The sequence below is a fragment of the Cavia porcellus genome, unplaced genomic scaffold (assembly GCF_034190915.1).
Source record: "Cavia porcellus strain 051 isolate PalLab524CR breed Dunkin Hartley unplaced genomic scaffold, mCavPor4.1 scaffold_28, whole genome shotgun sequence".
In the NCBI taxonomy this organism is placed as follows: Eukaryota; Metazoa; Chordata; class Mammalia; order Rodentia; family Caviidae; genus Cavia; species Cavia porcellus.
Window position 1 is genome coordinate 44759809 of NW_026947511.1, and position 17571 is coordinate 44777379.

Consider the following 17571-nt stretch of genomic DNA (forward strand, 5'->3'; position numbering starts at 1 on the left):
CTGAATGTGGAGACTCAGGAATCGTGGAGAGTGACTGGACCTGGCAGGGCCGCTGCTGCCCAGCCCGGCTCTGGGCAGTAGTGTGATGTGAGTGAGGCTGAATCTGGACCAAAGTGACCTCATCTCAGAGATGTAGATTCCTCTAACTGCACGCCCAAGTGCTAAGGAGGAGGAGTCTAGTGGTCCTCATCTTGGTGATGCCCCGTCCCAGGCCTGGACCATCATGGTGTGTGCTTGTGTTCGTGTGTGTGTACGTGTGTTGGGGAATGGTGCGTGTAGAGGCGTCAGGCGTGTCACTAACTCAGAAGTGCCAGTGCTGGGACAGCGAGGCTGGGGAGGGCTGGGGGCTCCAGCCCAGGGCCTGCTGCCCACCCTGGGCTGAGACTCAGCTGCCCATCTTCCCACCCAGTGCTGCAGGGCCATGTGTACAGGTTCTGCACCCCAGAGGGCCTCTGGCTGCACAGGGACAACTCCAGCCTGCCGTGGAGGGACCTGTCGGAGTGCGAGGAGTCCAAGCGCGGGGAGAAAGTGAGCTGAGCAGGGGTTCTGAGTCCCAGAAAGGGCAGTGGGGGGGTCTCCATGTCATGGGGTCCATCTGTGGGCATCTCGTCCAGCCTCTGCCTCTGGGTTTACACACCGTGCTGTTGGGTGCACGTTCACTGCTCTGGCATTAAACTGGACCCCAGGAGCCCAGCACCATCTCCACAGATCAATATCTTTCTTAGTTCCAGAATCCCCAGGGGGTCTGATTTGAGGCCCCACCTCTGTCCCTGGGGCCCAGGAAAGAAGAGTGGGGAAGAGGGCCTCGAGGTGCACCACATAGCACACTCGTGTCCCTGTGTGCACACAGAGCTCCCCAGAGGAGCAGCTCCTGTCTCTCTACATCATCTACACAGTGGGCTACGCGCTGTCCTTCTCCGCCCTGGTCATCGCCTCTGCCATCCTGCTCAGCTTCAGGTAAGGGGGGCTGCAGCTGGGTGGGGACTGCTTCCCACTCGCTCTCCAAACCAACAGGACAGCACAGCAGGTCCTTTCCAAAGCTCAGGAGATTGAGGATGGCCCCGTGCTCTGTCCCCAGCAGGATCTCTGCTATGTGCCTAGGTGCATCTATCTGACTGCAAAAAAGGACACCCCCCCCAGCCTGCTTTCCAGTGGGTGGAAACTCTGGGGACCCTCTTCAGTGAGCAAATGCGACTTAACCGATCAAAAAGTCATTATGATTTTTAGAAAAGATTCTGTGCTTAGGGATCCTGCTGTCTTTGGCACTCACTAGCCTCGGTGGAAAAGTTCTTCCTGAGGTCAAATCTAAATGAGATCCTTCTTCCTGAGTCGGAGCTGGGGACAGCTTTCTCCCTCTTCTTCTGGGCTGTACCGAGACAGTGGGGTTCCAGGGCAGGAGGAATTCTGAGGGTGGGGACCTCAGGACACCAAGCAGCAGGGGCAGTGGCACCCTTCTTCTTGTCCTCAAGGAATGTGGCCCAGGACAGCCATACAGTCAGCGCTCAGTACACACATTTACTGGGTGAATAGCCTCCTCTTCTGTGATGAATTAGTCCAGGATTCAGAGTACAGTGACTTAGGGACCCTGTCCAAGCAGGTCCCTTCCCTGCCCACCACCAGAGCCAAACCCCTCAGTTGACCTTTGTAATCCCTTCCCTTTCCGTACTCCTGTACCATCTTTGTAAGCCTCTGTAGAAGCATACAGCGAGGTCTCGTGTGCCTTTAACAGTGCCTTGTACATACCCATCTGTGATTATCTTGTGGCCCAGCATCTCAGTGGACTCATGCCCACCGAGGCAGGGTTTCTGTTGCGTTAATTTTAACTGTCGCCTCGAATTCCGTTATTGTCACACTACTGGTTTGTCTGTAGTCATGTTGGTGGATACTTGGAGTGTCCCCTTTTTTTCTTTCTTTCGGAATGACAAACTCTGTTCCAAAAGTCATTCTTACGCATGACACCCTGTGGGGTGCAGGGGGCCATGTAACTGGGGGTAGATTGCCCAGCAAACGCCACCTGCTTTGCCTGTTACCTGTGGTGGTGAGTTGCTCTCCGAAGGGAACGTTTCACTTGCCCTCTCTCAAGCAGGAAGAGAGGCCCCTCAGCTCAGCATTCCCATCCGTGCTTAACAGTTCAGAATTGTGTTGCTAATCTGAAGTGTGAGAAGTTCTCCTTTACTCCTTTACCAGATGACTAGCGATAAGAAGCTATTTTCATATTCTGAAAACTTGCTCATGTCCTTTGCTTAGTTTTTAGTTGGTATATTTGGCTTCTTCCTGCGTATTTTAGGCCTTCATTATTCTGGATACTAAGCCAGGATGTACCTTCTTTGAATCTGTAGTGTATTTTTTCACTCACTCTTTGGTGCCTTCTATGCACAGAAGATCTGCATTTTAATACAGTGAAGTTGCTCAGTTTATCAGTCTGCGTTGTCCATTGATAAAAAATTAACTTTATCAATTGATTAAAAATTATTTTTCCCAAAGACTATATTTCTTTATGCTCATCTTCAAGAAACCTTTCTTTATCTGGGGGGCCATAAACATAATCACATCTATTTTCTACTAAAAAGTTGGAGAGGTTTGCTCTTTTTCTTATGGGTCTCTGATCCACCGTAATTTTTCACCATGATTTTTGTGTATGCTGAACATGGGGGATTTAATTTCTTAATTTCCTTTTTCCATGTGTACATATGATTGATTACCACAATAGTGTTTGGTGATGACCTAACCTCTCTCTCTCAGTTCCTCCCCTGTGCACCAAGGCCCCGTGTATCTATGAGTTGCTTCCTGTCACTGGTTCCCTTTCCATTGGCCTTTCCGTCCCTGACCCAAAAGCGTGGTGTCTTATCTCATAAAGACCTACTGGGAATTTTCCTTGTCTTACAGCCTGAGCCTCTTTTGTGTTGTTGAGAGTATCTGGATTTCTCTTGGCCTTTAGCTGTTCTTTAAAAGCTTTTAAAGTCCCTCGACAAAAATGCGGGTGCTTTTATTGCAGCTGTGTTGAATTTATTAGTTAATGTTGGGGGAACTAATAAACTCCTGCAAGAGAGCGGGTCCCTCTGTCCATACATGCGCTGTTTCTATGCATCGTCCCTTAATTTTTCTTTACGGATTTTAAGCAGGCTTTATAATCTCCATAATGATCTTGCCCGTTTTCTTGTTAGATTTGCTAAGTCTTGTCCTCTTTGACCCCTTTGCTGTACAGCGACCAGGATCTGTAGTGTCTGTTGAATGGAGCTGACAACAGCATAGTTCCTAACTGTGTTCCTGGTTTTAAGGAGTCACAAGCCCTTCTGGTAGGGTCCGGAGCTTTTATCAGGTTGAAAACTACCTTTGTATTTCTAATTTGCTGTGCCTTTTTACACAAAAGGATATGAGCATCTGAACTCCTGCCCGTTCCAGCCCTGATCTGCCTCTGTGAACAGGACAGTCGTTAACTTGTGGGTCCCCGTCAAGAAGAAGCAAAGTCCCGTTGGGGAAACTGATCCTCACACACCCATCTCTTTGGCTATGCGAGACCATAAAAAAGAGTGCCGTGCCAAAGGGAGAGCACGGAGGGGGTGACTGCCCCACTGGAGGCTTCTTGGAGAGGCAGGACTTGAGCTGGCCCAGGATCTCCGAGGTTATGGGGAAGGTGGACCCCCACAGAGGAAGGAGGAACTGAGCACAGCCCCCCGCGTTGGAGACATGCCCGACGGGTGGGGAAGGGGTAGCGCAGAAGTGTGGCTGCCGTTGCCAGGGAAAGGGGCCCACGTTTTCCCTCAGGCACCTGCACTGCACCCGGAACTACATCCACCTGAACCTCTTTGCATCCTTCATCCTGCGAGCCCTGTCGGTCTTCATCAAGGACGCCGCCCTCAAGTGGATGTACAGCACGGCTGCCCAGCAGCACCAGTGGGATGGGCTGCTCTCCTACCAGGTGGGCGGTGTGAGGTGTGATCGATCGGGAGGGCTGGGAAGGCTGCTCCTGCCGCTCCACAGCAAGGAAAGACAGCGCCACCGGGCCTGGTGCTCAGGAGCCCTGCATTCCCTGGTCTGATGGGGAATCCGCCCAGCTTAGGGACCTTCTGGTCTGATGAGGTTGGCAGTCTACTTGGGGATTCTCTTGCAGCCTGATGTGGGTGGCAGGCTATCTCCTGGGGGCCCAGGCTAAGGGAGAAGACCTTTCCATGGGGAGTTCTCAGCCGAACATGAGGGAACGGACTGTGGAGACCGACCTAAGCTCGAACCCCAGCCCTGCGGCTTCCTAGCTGTGTACTTTCGGGCGGGTCACTGTCTCTGTGGCTGATTTTCTCACTGTGTGGGGGTAGCATGAAGGTCCTTTCTGTCCCCCAGGGAACTAAGGCAGACAGAGTCATTTAGCACCGGCCCTGGACATGAGACATAAGCTCCCTGACCCTGAATGAACCTTGCAAAGACAGTGGCTGAGACAGGACAGGGATGGGTGGCAGGGCGCTGCAGGCAGGGCTGCTGTCCCCACGGACGCTTTGCACACTTCCCCGCAGGATTCCCTGGGCTGCAGGCTGGTGTTCCTGCTCATGCAGTACTGCGTGGCGGCCAATTACTACTGGCTGCTGGTGGAGGGTGTGTACCTCCACACCCTGCTGGCCTTCCCTGTCTTCTCGGAGCAGCGCGCCTTCAGACTCTACCTGAGCATAGGCTGGGGTAAGGCCACCGGGCCGAGGGGGAGGGAGGCCGTGACCCCTGCCTGACTTGGGACTCAGCGCACACCGCTGGGCCAGGCCTGCTGTAACCGCCTCTTCTCCTGTGATGGGACCTCCACCCCCATCTGCCCTAATCCCACCGATATCACGGCCACACCCAGCGGTGGAGTCACAGTGCTGTCCTTAAATCCCTGCTCCCAAAGTCTTATGGAGCTAGAGCGCCGCACCCCACCCGCGGCCCTGGAGTCCTGAGGGAAATGGTGAGCGAGTCTTAGACCTCGGTGAGGAGGAGCAGGAGAGGGCGGCCAGGGTGGAGACCCAGGCAGGCAGCACGATGACAGAAAGGAGCATGCAGAGAGCCAGGCGGGGCAGGGTGACCAGAGGCAGCCAAGGAAGCGAGGGGTGGACCGCGGATGTGCCCGGAGCCCAGCTGGAAATGTTCTAGCCAAAAAAGTTTGCCAAGAACCATCGTGTCTGTTTTTTTGCTGGAACATTTCTGGTTGTGCTTCTGCCTCTCACCACATGGGACTGTGATGGGGAGCAGGGCCGGGAGCCTGGCACTGCCAGGAGAGCGGATGGCACAGCCCTGGCTGGAGGGACTGCAGGCACCCACCTGAGACAGAGTCCCGTCCTCCCTGGTCTGCCAGGGGAGCTGCGGTCCCATTCCCTGCACCATAGCCCCCTCCCTGCTTGCCGCTCTCATTCACACCCCTCATTTCTTCATCTACTTCGGGCTACTCTGGCTTCCAGAAACTTCCTCCCCTCTCGCCTCTGGCTCTTGGAAGGCTCCTCTTGGTCCAGGAAGGTGGTAGAAGCATCCTCCCATGTGGCCACCAGTTCACCCTTCCGGAAGTGCCTCAGCCTCCCTACCCTGCCCTGTGTGACACTCTGGACCCTCTGCAGAGGTCTCAGTGTGGCCCATGTCTTGAGTGCAGGACCCAGAGAGGGACAGGGCCTCAAAGGCAGGAGCTTTGAGGAGCTCCTGACTCCCAGGCCCTGGGCATCCTTTTATCATCCTTAGGACTCAGCCTGTCCATCCCCTGTGGGTGCCATCAAGCAGGCTCAGCCTCTGGGCAGGAGACAAGTGGGCCTGGCTTTGGCCCACAGATGCCAGCTCGTCTCCCCTCCCCAGGACCCACCGCCCCTTCCGGGCTTCTGGAGCCAGCCAGGCAGTCAACCAGGCAGGGGCAGCTGAGAGGCCAGCAGCTCCCTGGGGGTGGACACAGGGAGGAGCGGGCCATCAAGGGGCACTCAGGCCATCCTGAGATGGATGATTGCATCTGACCATTCTAGGAAAATAGCATCAGTGCTGTTAGGGCCTATCACCATGGCAACCCGAGGGCAGGACCAATCAAAGAGACAGTGTGGAGTATGCAGGGGAGCGGGGCGGTTGGCTGGAGTTGAGGACACTCGGTGCCCTGGAGGTCTCTGAGTGAAAGATGGCGAGGGTCACCCGCACTTTACCTGCCACCTCACCCCCATGCTCGGGGCTCGGCCTGCGAAGCACCGGCTCGGGAGCACTTCCTCACCTCCAGCATCTTCTTCTTGAGGAATCGGGGTGGGGAGAGCAGAAGAGACAGGGGGACCAAGAGTGATAACGTGATGCCCTCACAGGCGGACTCAGGGCTCTGGAGCAAGGGGGGACGCTCGGGAAGAACTTTTAGGTCACATACAAGCAGAAGAATTAAAATTAAGACTCTGGCGTCATTTGGGGAGCCCTTAAAAACCAAGTCAGCTTCTCCTGCAGTCTGTGAACAGCTGGGTGGCCCCAGAAACTCACAGGAAGGGACACGAGCACGTCTCCCCTCCGTGTGTCTTCATTTGAGCTTTTCTTTGCCAACCCGTTTTGCTTCTCTAAATAGGAGAAAGAGGCAGCCAGCAGGGAGCACATTGCATGTGGCAGGGCTGAGCTCGGGCTCCTGAAAAAGGCTCCGTGCTGGGGATGGGTGGGGGATGGGTGCAGCTCACCAGGCCCGGCGGCAGCATGCCTGAGTGCCTCCTTGCTGTGGGGCAGAGATCAAAGAGAAAGGTCAGTGAGGGACTGGTCTGTAATCCCACCTACTCAGGAGGCTGAGGCAGGAGGATCACAAGTTCAAGGCCATCTGGGAAATTTAGTGAGACCCTGACTCAAAGTTTAAAAAATAAATAAAAGGGCTAGGGATGGAGCTCAGAGCAAGGTCCTAGGTCCAACCTCTAATACCGCAAAGAAGGAGTTTCAGTGCGTGTGTGTGGCTCGAAGAGTTGGCACGTTCTTGCCTGGGGGATTCAGTGATATATTAAGGCTCCTCCCTCAATGTATATTGACTTATCTGTTCATCGAATCCTGCTGAGCACTGTCTCTGTGGCAGGATCCACACCTGGGCATCTAAAGACCACTCTATTCCTTAAATTTAATTTTACTGGGAGTTGAATTCAGGTCCTCACACTTGCCAAACAGGCACCATGCTGCTGAGCTACACCCCCAGCCCTGTCCCTTTGTATAAAAAATAAATTACCTGCTTTGGGTAAAATAAGTGGGCCAGGTGGGTGTGGTGGTACACGCCTGTAGCTGCAGCACTCTGGGAAGCTGAGGCAGGAGGATGACAAGCTCCAGCCTAGCCTGAGCAGCTTAGTGACTTAGTGAGGCTCTGTCTCAAAAGTTTACGAAAGGGCTGAGGCTGTGACTCAGTGTGAAGGCCCAGGACTGTCAAAAGAGTGGGGGGATCTGATGGAGCCCGCTGGCCGGCTGTGTGCCGCAATGCTGCTCCCCCCCATCACCAAGTCCAGGAGCTGTGCTGTAGCTGCTGGGGGGTGGACGTCCATGAGTCCTGGAGGCCCTGCGGGGCTAGGAAAGGCCCGAAGAGGATGAGACCCACCAAGCCACCCACGCACGTGCAGGGACCCCACTCCCCTGTGGACTCACATCAGTGTCCACATCTCCCTATGCACACCCTTCCCTGTGTCAGACCAGTGGATCCAACTCAAAGCGAAGCATCGGTAGAGACAGGCAAGGAGAAAGCCGGTGCCCAACCGTCAAGGGTAATTGGTCAGAGTATGGAGTCGCAGCCCTGGAGTCCAGTTCCACCTGTGCCCGTCTGAGCTCCTGATCCATCTCCTCCCCTGTCCCAGGAAGATGAACAGCCCAGGTTTAAAGTCACCAACCCAGACCGAGCTCTCAGGGTGAGCGGGGCCTCGGCTTGACCCTCAGAGAACTGGAAAGCAGTTGTGTTAGGTTTCTGTTGCTGTGTAACAAGTGGCTCCACAGCTGTCTAAAGCAGCAGATGACTACAATATCACAGGTTTATGTTCAGGAATCGGGGTTCAGCATAGCTGGGCACCCAAGCTCGGGATCCCTGATTTAGACTGGAGAAGATGTTGGCCAGGTTGCTGCCTGTCAAGATTAACTGAGGTGGAGAATCAACCCCAAGCTCCCCCACCAGGCTGTTGGCAAGAAGCCTCCATTTCTTCCCGCAGGAGCCTCTCTGACCCCCATGAGGTGACAATTGGGTTCCCCCAAAGCAAATGATGAGCCAGGACAAGTTGCAAGTTGTATTATAACCTGATCCCAGAGATGACCATTACCATTACTTCCACCATAGATGATTAGAGACACAAACCAACGCTATGCATTGTGGGCCACAAAGCCGTGAACACCATGCTGTAGGGATGGATGTGGGCCCTCAAAGAGGCTGCCCACCACACTAGCCAGCCCCGGTGTTAGTCACCTTCCTATTGCTATAATGAAATACCCTAGGTAGTTACCTGAGGAAGAGAGAAAGGTTGTCAGCCCACATTCTGGAGTTTCCAGTCCAGGGTTAGTGAGACTCATTGCCTTGGGCCTTTTGTAGGGGTACAGGGTGGAAATGTAGGCTGCCTATGGCTGAGCACTCTGTTCACCTTATGGCCAGGAAGCAAGAGGGAGACTGGATGGGTGGAGGGGGATAGGGTCCCAAAATCCTGTTTGGGGACAAGTCCCCAGTGACCTAAGGCCCCACCTCCTTCAATGCCATCACCTCCCGCTGACACCACTCTGGAGACCAAGCCTTTGGGGGACACTTATCTAAGCCACTGCATGCAGCCAGGTGGGACGTCTTGTTGCCCCTCTGTGGGTGGTGAGTTGTCCTGCCAGGGAGAAGGAGAGGGCTCCTGGCTCTCGCTCAGGCTTCCAGCCAAGCGGGCAGCAGGTGCATGGGCCGAGAGACCACACCTGAGGAGTTTGGTGGCTGAGGGAGGTGGACGCGTGGCTGCCACCTCCCATCTCCCATGCACCCAGACCAGCCTAGGAATAGTTCGGTGCCTGGCAAGGAGACTGGCTGGAGGTGTGAGGGCCCTGGGCGTGCGTGGGGGGCTCTGTCCTGCCAGCCCCTCTCCCCTCTTTCCCTCTCTCCTCCTAGGTGTTCCCCTGCTGTTTGTTATCCCCTGGGGCATTGTCAAGTACCTCTATGAGGACGAGGGGTGAGTGTCCTGCTGTAAGGGCCTGTGTCACCAAGGTCACCATCCTTAAAGGTCCACGGGATGCTTGGACCCTGGGGCCTGGAGGCTCCTACCTTTGGGAGGATAAAGCAAGGGACCAGGAGCTTAATGTGTGGACTCAAGACCCCACCCCACCCCTTCCCCAGGGTGAGATGCTGGTGCTGGTGCTGGGTCCCTGGGGCACAGGGCTTTGTCCTGCAGGCTTTTCTGAAATGTTGGGGAAGGAGCTATCTCACTTGTTTCGTGTATGATGCTAGATATACGCGTGACTATGCTCATAGGTCCATGGAAGGTTGATTGGGGGCAGTGTGTAGCTCTCTATATGTGGGAACTTGTGTGTGCACTTGCATGTGTGTGTGCCCATGTGCATGCATGTGTGTGTGTGTGTGTGTGTGTGTGTGTACCTGTAGAGCTCTTGCGTGGCTCCATGGGCCTGGTTATTGGGTAGCACCTTGGTCGTGCATATGGTATTCTGCGTGGCTGGGGTATTGGGCCTCTGTGCCCGCCCCAGGAGTCCCATCTGTCTCCGTGGTGTCTCTGTCCCTCCCCAGATGCTGGACCAGGAACTCTAACATGAACTACTGGCTCATCATCCGACTGCCCATTCTTTTTGCTATTGGGGTGAGTAATGATGTGTGCAGGTAGGACTTGTGGTGCACCTGGGCTGGGGCCAGGGAAAGGGCCGGGGAAGCGGATGAGGGTCCCCAGCCACCACCCGTGTGCTCCGCAGGTGAACTTCCTCATCTTTGTCCGGGTCATCTGTATCGTGGTGTCCAAACTGAAGGCCAATCTCATGTGCAAGACAGATATCAAGTGCAGGTGACCTCACTGAGCTGGCTCTGCTGGAGCCCTCAGCCCTTCCCTCCTGTCCAGAGAGATGCTGGATGCTTAATTTGGAGCCTTATGTGACCCTCTAACCTACCGATGTGTGGCGTAGGACCTTGCCCTGTCCTTGGGCAGCCCCTGAGCTTCTGAGAGGTCTTGACCTGTTTCCTGCCCTCCAGGAAGCCTATCCAAGGGTATTTGGAGTGGAGGGGTGTCCACCCAGATGCAGGTCCTGGCCGGAATGGGGAAGGCACAGAGCTGGGAGAGGATCCAGCATGAGGTCCAGAACAACCCTGAACATTTCTCCCTGACTCCCAGACTGGCCAAGTCTACACTGACGCTCATCCCCCTACTGGGGACCCACGAGGTCATCTTTGCCTTCGTGATGGATGAACATGCCCGGGGGACCCTGCGCTTCATCAAGCTGTTCACAGAGCTCTCCTTCACCTCCTTCCAGGTGACTCGTGGCTGGGGGCATTTGCTTGGGCAGCCCCAGAGCGAGGGAGGGGAAACACCTGCCTGCACCTGCATTGCGCAGATGGAAGAGGTGGGTGGGTTGCAGCCTGAGGGAGTGACCCGTGCCCAAAGCTGCATGGTGGAGCAGAGCCACCAGGTGTCTGGGCATCTCCAGGGGTGCTGACAGCTGGCAAGGCTTCTCTGTAGGCCCAAGGGACAAGAAGCCTTCTGGGATGCACTCAGGGACTCGGCCTGCATCACAGCTGCTGTCCGCTGTGTGGCAAGCAGCCGGCCAGGCGCCTTAGACACACAGATGCATTTCATCGTCACAGAAGCTGGCAGATCCCCCACTTTACAGAGGAGGAAAGTGGGGCGCAGAGATGTTAAAACAAAGTTGAGTCACGAAGTTCCAAAGCTGGGGTATGAAAATATAGACACTAGGGGGACCTCTGTGTGAGAGCACGTCCACGTGGACACATCCCACAGATGCCGCGTGGCTTGGGAGCACCGGACCGAGGCAGCAGATGGCCGACTGGGGACAGGCCCCACACTCTAGGGCGGCGTCTTTCCTTGAGTCCAGGCTCCTGGGCACAAGACAGACAGATGTCTGTAGGGCTTGTGCAGCACCTGCAAGGGCCTCCTTGTTCCTCCAGGACGTGGGAGGGAACCCTGCCTGTGCCTGGCTCTGCCTGGGCTGCCCGGTTTGAAGAGGGGTATGGGGTGAGAGCCCCAGCACACTTCTCCCTCTCACCTGCCTGTCATTTGCAGGGGCTGATGGTGGCCGTCTTGTACTGCTTTGTCAACAATGAGGTGAGGTGTGCGGCGGGGTGGTGGGGACACTGCTGGGCTGCTGGCCCTGGCTGGCAGGAGTTGGGCCCTGGGGACCCCCCTGCATACCCCACTGAGGCGCTGCAGTTGGGCTGGCTTCTTGCCTGAATATACCCTTGAGGGTTCTGTGCAGGTCCTGTGATGCTGTCTGTCTGTCTGTCTCTCTTCCACACACATGCACACACACACACATGCAGGCATAGCATCATGGAAGACCCAGCCTCGCGTTTAGGGTTCCTGGGTGGCAGTGGTGTCTACTGCACAGTGTCCAACACACACACAGCACCACATCGCAGACTTGGGGCTTTAGTAATAACCATGTCATTTAATGGCCATACCCCTCCCCCCTCCAAAAAAGAAAACACTGCTAAATTTCATTAAGCTCAGTTTTTGCACCTGAAAACACTGAAGGCCAGAGAATATAGGAAAGCTGCCTCAAGCTGGGCCCAGGAGGAGTGGCAGATCCAGGGTCAGCTTGGTTTTGGTTTAAAGAAGAAAATACTGAGTTCTTTGTGTACACAGGCGAGAGCCCTGGTCCACTGGGGAAAAGGGGGTGGATTCCACCGTGGCTTCTGGGTGCTGGGTGGGAGAAGGCTGTTCTTGCTCACCCCACAAAGCCCTCTGCCCCCTCTTGGAGAGGATCAGCTCCTAGGAGGAGGGTGTCTGTGGCCACCTGGAAAGGCCTCTCCCTCCAAGGCACCAGGTCTGTGCCAGAGCAGAGCAGGAGCACCCCAAGCCATCAAACCGGATGTCACAAATGGCATAGTGTTTTTCCCCAGGTCCTTCCCAAATAGTCATGGGGCAGCAGCAGGGTCCCCTCGGAATCCCCCAGAGAGACAACCTCAACAGGAAGTGGCCCGGGGGGAAACCGAGGACTTTGTTAAATGCAATCAGGCCATGAGGGTTTGCCTCGGGGAGGCCAGGACTCTGGGATCCCAGGGACACTGGTCCTCAGTGTGGCATCTATATCCCTGAGGCCTCAGGGATCTTAGAGTCAGTACATGAGAACAGAGTTGTCTTACATTGCAGGCGCGAGGGACATAGAAAGAGCAGCGGGTGAGGCGCTCTGTGTTTCAGAGCTGTGAGCTGTGGCTCAAAGAACAAACTGCAAGGTAGCGGAAAAGGTGCAAGGAAAGGCTCGGCAGAAAAGGCTCAGTCCATGGCTCTGGCCCGTGTCCCATTGCTCGATGATCTGTGACTTGAGGCCGGTTCCACAGATCTGGGGAACCTCAGATCCTTCCTGTTCCCATGAGAGTGGAGTCAGGTGAAGCCTGAGCACGGTGGGAACGGCGAGCACGCGGTCTCGGTCTCTTCGTAGCCAGGTGCCGAAGACCTGCCCGCTCCTCCAGGCGGCTGCTTGGCATGAGCGATCATGGATCTCGGCCTGCAGGGTGCTCGGGACGCGTTCCTGTCACAACCACCCCAGACACTGCGGCTAGGACATTTCAGAGGACACTGCAGAGAACAGGAAGCCGGGCAGCTGGAAGGGGAGGGGGCGCTGCCCTGCCCCTGGGGCCATCCCAGCTGCCCCCAAGCTGGCTTCCAGGAGCTCAGCAGCGGCCTGCAGAGCCCTAAGAGGGCAGGAAGGCAGTGTGTCCTCAGCCAGAGGGAGGCCGAGGGGTGGGCCCTGGGCACTGCTGTTTTATACTGCAGACTGGTAGCGGATGGGACGAGATGGGGTGGCCTGCCTGTATCCCCCACTTGGCAATGAGGAACAGAGCTCGGGAGGAGAGACTGAGGCTGTCTACTGCCGTCTTATCACCTTCACAAACCCAATGCTGTTGCCTACCTTTCCCACCTGTGTCCCTAAAGGACTGCGTTCACTAGGGCCTGGCCTCCCCGCCACATTGCAGGGTCTCCCCTGGGCTCCTGGCTCCACCCTTGAAAGCCTGGTTACCTCCCTCCTCACCCACCATCCACAGCTGACTCAGCTTCCACAGCTGACCACACCTTCCTGCTCTGATCTTGGCAAAGAACCTGAGCTGTGCCTCGCTGGCCAGGCCTGGCTGTAGCCCCACTTGTCTGGCCCTCAGTCTCTCCAGGCTCCTGCCAGGAGGTCCAGGAGACGCTGCTGAGAGACCAGGAGAGCCAGCCTCGTTTCGGCCCACTGCCCTGTGTCTTTCACCCAGCCCCAGAGACCTTCTCCCTCTCCTCCAGGCACTGGGACAGAAGCATTACTGTCCCTGGGCCACCACAGACTCACAAGGCCCCTGAGCTGAGGCCTCTGCCCACAGAGCTGTTCTCCAAACCCAGGGTTGCCATGGCAGTGCCAGATACTTGTGACCCAAGGAGAAAAGATAGCCTGAGCTCGGTGCCCTGTGACTGTTGAAGCCTGCATCAGCAGCTGGTGGCCAGGGGTCAGGACAGGGAAGTGATGTGGGGTCAGGGGGTGGCTTTGCTGGAGCTTGGGTCTCACAGCTAGAGAGAGGTGGCTCTGTACTCCCACACTGTGTCGCCCCAGCAGGGTCACTCTGTGTCTCTTGTTTCTCTCCAAGTATAAATGGAGCTAAAGGAGCTCTGTCAGCTCACCCCAACCCCGGGGCAGCGTGGCGCCTGCCAGACAGGGTGCTCAGGACCACAGAGCTCCGAGGGCAGGGAGGAGGTGCTGGGCCGAGACTCCAGGGCCAGGCTGTTGTCTTTATTTCATTTGCTTAGCTGAGGGACAGACTTGATGTTAGATACCCGTTGATTTATTCACCTGCTGCACACACAGTGAGCACCTGCTGGGTGCTGGGCCTCGTGCAGGGAGCGGGATGCTGAGAGGAGGGTGTGGTCCTGGCCTCGAGGTGCGATGAACAGAGGGGAGACACAGCCAGGGGCCAGCAGGACCTCGAGGCTGCTGTAGGCAGGAGGCCGGGCATGAGAGCAAAGCTGGCTCCAGGTTCAAATCCTGCCTGAGACACCGGGAGATGCCTCCCTTCTTCTCCTTTGTGCAGGAAATGGTGACAGCAGCTACTTCTCAGGCTTAGCGAGGACAGGGACTGAGATAATCTGTGGAAGATGGGGGCACGTAGGTGGTGGGCCTTGAGGACAGTCATGATTATGGGGCCGCCATGGAGATTCACAAGTGCTGAGGCAGTTGGGGTGGGGGAGGGACACTCGTCATTTGACATCCTGTGGGGTCTCGCGCCCACTGCAGTCTCTGAAGTGGCACCTGCAGGGTCCTTTGATTTACCATCTTTCTGTCTCCTCTCTCCAGTGGGTGGCTCTGAGACAAGATTGGCCTCCCTGTAGCTGCACAGAGGGAGCCACTGTGAACCTCAGGTGCCCATCACAGCTGTCGGCCTGGCTGCACACATGCCTGGCCAGCCGGGGAGCTGGCAAAGAGCAGAGTGCCATAGAGGGTACCTGCTAGGCCTCCTTCCCTCCCGCTCCACAGGCCTGGGCTCCGTGGTGTGGCCTGGGATACCAGGCCTCCCTGGCAGGCTGGCTCTGGGCGATCTCAGACATACTCAGCACAGAAAATGTTATTTATTTATTTATTTATTTATTTTTTGTCTTTTTCCTTTTTATCGGTACTGGGGATCGAACTCACGACTGCCTGCTTGCAAGGCAGGTACTTATGCCGTTGAGCTAAATCCCCAGCCCAGAAAAAGTTCTTTTAAGGGATGGCATGCAGCCACGCCAGGCATCCTTCTAGGCTAAGCTAGATGGATGGCAAAGGAGGAGGAGGGGAGGTGGCTGGCACAGGGGCTGGTAGGGGGATTGGCAGAGAGCTCCTCACTCACAGCTGCTGACAGTCGGCCCTCCTAGTGCTTGGGCTTAGAGAAGCCTGGGCCCCAGACACTCCTGCGCATGGAGGTTGCGGGCAGGGTCATCAAAGGACAGCACAGGAGCTCTGGAGGGCAAATTTACAGGAATAACACCCAGAGAGCAGCAGAGACCCCTCTCTCTGGGAACCACAGTCCCAGGCCATGCCCAGGGGCCACAGCCCTCAAGCTCTGCCTTTGTGTTTTTCTGCCCCAAGCCTCAGCCGGCTGGAAGAGGCTTCTCCTGAGGGAGGCGATAGCCTGGTCCGGGCGGATTCTCTTGGGTCTCAGACCTGGAGTGAGGTGGCTCGGGAGCCTCACTGAGCTCCCCTGAGCTTGCTGCACCTCCCTGTACCCCCAAATGGGCCTGGACCACAGCATGTCCCAGAACTCTAGCTTCCTTCACTCCTTCCTTGTGAGGGGCTGAACAGAAGCGCCGGGGTCTAGAGGGTCTGTAGCAGGCACCATGAGGAATAGGGGTGCCCTGTCCCCTGCAGTGGTCCATGCTGCGATCAGAGAGCGCGTGCTCAAGTCAGATTCCTTGGTCTCCCATCCTGTCTCCTGCATCTCTCCCTCGCTCTCCTTCTCTGATGCTGTGATGGATTGTAAAAGGTACTTAGCTGCACCACAGACTTTAAAGATGGAAAGGACCAATTAGTTCATCAAACCCATCTCTCTTCTGAGGAGAGGCAGATAACAGGAGACAACGATAAACAATTTTATTGGCATATTAATTTAGGTGCCCGAAGGCCTTGACTCATGTCTCATAATATAACATAGTGGATTTTTTTCTCTTCTCCACTAATGTAATAATGGGGCCATTTTGTGAGCAGTTGGTTTGCATGATGGCTCCTGTTGCCCCCTCCTCTTCCCTCGGAAGGTCCAGATGGAGTTTCGGAAGAGCTGGGAGCGCTGGCAGCTGGAGCATCTGCGCATCCAGAGGGACAGCAGCATGAAGCCCCTCAAGTGCCCCACCAGCAGCCTGAGCAGCGGAGCCACAGTGAGCAGCAGCATGTATGCCGCCACCTGCCAGGCCTCCTGCAGCTGAGACCCAGCACTGCCCTTCCGTGGTCCTGGCTGCTGGCCGGGTGGCCGCCCGAGGTGGGAGTGACCCTCCTGGGGACAGGGGAAGGAAGGGACGCATGCACACAGACATCTCTGCTTTCCCTCCCCAAACCCATCAGCCAGGCAAATGGGCAGTGCCTCTTGGGGCCATGGACACATTTTCTCCAAGGAGAAGCAGCCTGCTAATTTGATCACTGTGGCAGGAGGAGAGGAAAAAAAGATCGCTGCTAAAATGAGGAGGAGTTCTTCCTGTTAAGCCACAAGGCCCTTGGGGTTCCCCCAGATGGAGCAGCAAATCACCCCCAGGCTCCAACACAAGGTCAATGGCTGGTTAGTGAGGTTGGGGCCGATGGGGGAGGAGGTCCTCAGAGAGGCAGCCCTGACCTCAGCCAAGCAGCTCGGTGATGTGTCCCACTGGGGGCCACCACCTCATTAAGGGGAGCTCCACGTGTGTCTGAGCTGCCCATTTCTCTCGTCTTCTCCTTCATCTCACCACCAATCCCCCTTGAGGGCTTTGGGCCACCAGCCGTGGCTATTTCTGGAAGTGGCTATGGAAGGTGACTCGAATAAACCCTGAGGAAGCACTGGAGGTTCCCTTTGCTGATTCCCACTTCTCCCTGGGGTCGCAGTTGCTTTTGTGCCTGCCTCTGCCACATGTGGGAACCAGGGCTCCTGTCAAGCACCATAGCCCAATTTCGTCCTTAAAAAGATGTTCAAAGATCCTCTGGTGTGACACTTAAAGAATGTCCCCACTGTGGATGTCTGTGACCTGCCACTGTGGAAATCCCGAGGACCAAGAGAACCCTTGTGGAGATGCTTTCTGATGCGACCAGATTCTTTTGCTTGAATGGGAGTTGGGTACACCCTCTAAATTTAGGGGATGTGACCAAGAAGAGACTCCAAGGGGAGCCAACAAGCCCCATGATTACCATCGCAGAGGGCTCCCCCTGCTTTGAAGTCCCTGCCTTTGGGAGCACTTCTCTTGATTGCTGTGAGTGGTCCATGTGTCCAAACGTGCGATTCTGTCTTCTGCCTGATGGAAATGGAGCTAAAGTGTGTGCTGTGATTATGTCCGGGGGAGGTGATGAATTTGACTCACCCGAATTTTGAGCTAATTCACGTTCACGCTGCCTCCAGCCTCGACCGATAAGCAATGAGCAGGAGAAAGGCTGGATGGGGAAGAAAAATCTGTTGCGCCCCCAGGCATGGAGAGAAAGCAGACTCCTAGCAGCACTGCAGAGACCCAGACTGAGGCAGACAGCCATCCTGGGGAGGCAGGTGATGAGCATACAGGGGCAATGGAAGCTTCCAGAGTAGGAACGAAGTCCCGGAGAGTGAAGGGAGAGGACAGATTCCCTTGTGTGTTAATTCCCCATCTCCTTTTAAAGTGGGGGCACCCCCCCCCCAAAGCTTATACCAGACACGTTCTCTATGCCCTCAGAAAAGTGATGGTGGCTGGGGAAATAAGAATGGGACATAAAACACACCAAGCAGAAAATGTCTCACACCGAGCTGCAGTCAAGTGTTGTGTC

The 17571-nt window shown here is 55.9% G+C and overlaps 1 protein-coding gene across 1 annotated transcript in view; it reads left to right on the forward strand.

Moving 5' to 3' along the window:
- Glp1r (glucagon like peptide 1 receptor) overlaps positions 1-16623 on the forward strand; it is a 30292-nt gene extending 13669 nt beyond the window's left edge. Inside the window, exons 4-13 of the mRNA XM_063238975.1 lie at positions 410-528; positions 851-957; positions 3766-3919; positions 4506-4665; positions 9038-9098; positions 9668-9737; positions 9847-9935; positions 10260-10398; positions 11166-11207; positions 15855-16623. Coding sequence (XP_063095045.1) covers positions 410-528; positions 851-957; positions 3766-3919; positions 4506-4665; positions 9038-9098; positions 9668-9737; positions 9847-9935; positions 10260-10398; positions 11166-11207; positions 15855-16022 — 1109 coding nt within the window. The 3' untranslated portion in view covers positions 16023-16623. The remainder of the gene's footprint in view (positions 1-409; positions 529-850; positions 958-3765; positions 3920-4505; positions 4666-9037; positions 9099-9667; positions 9738-9846; positions 9936-10259; positions 10399-11165; positions 11208-15854) is intronic.
- The last annotated feature ends 948 nt before the right edge of the window (positions 16624-17571 follow it).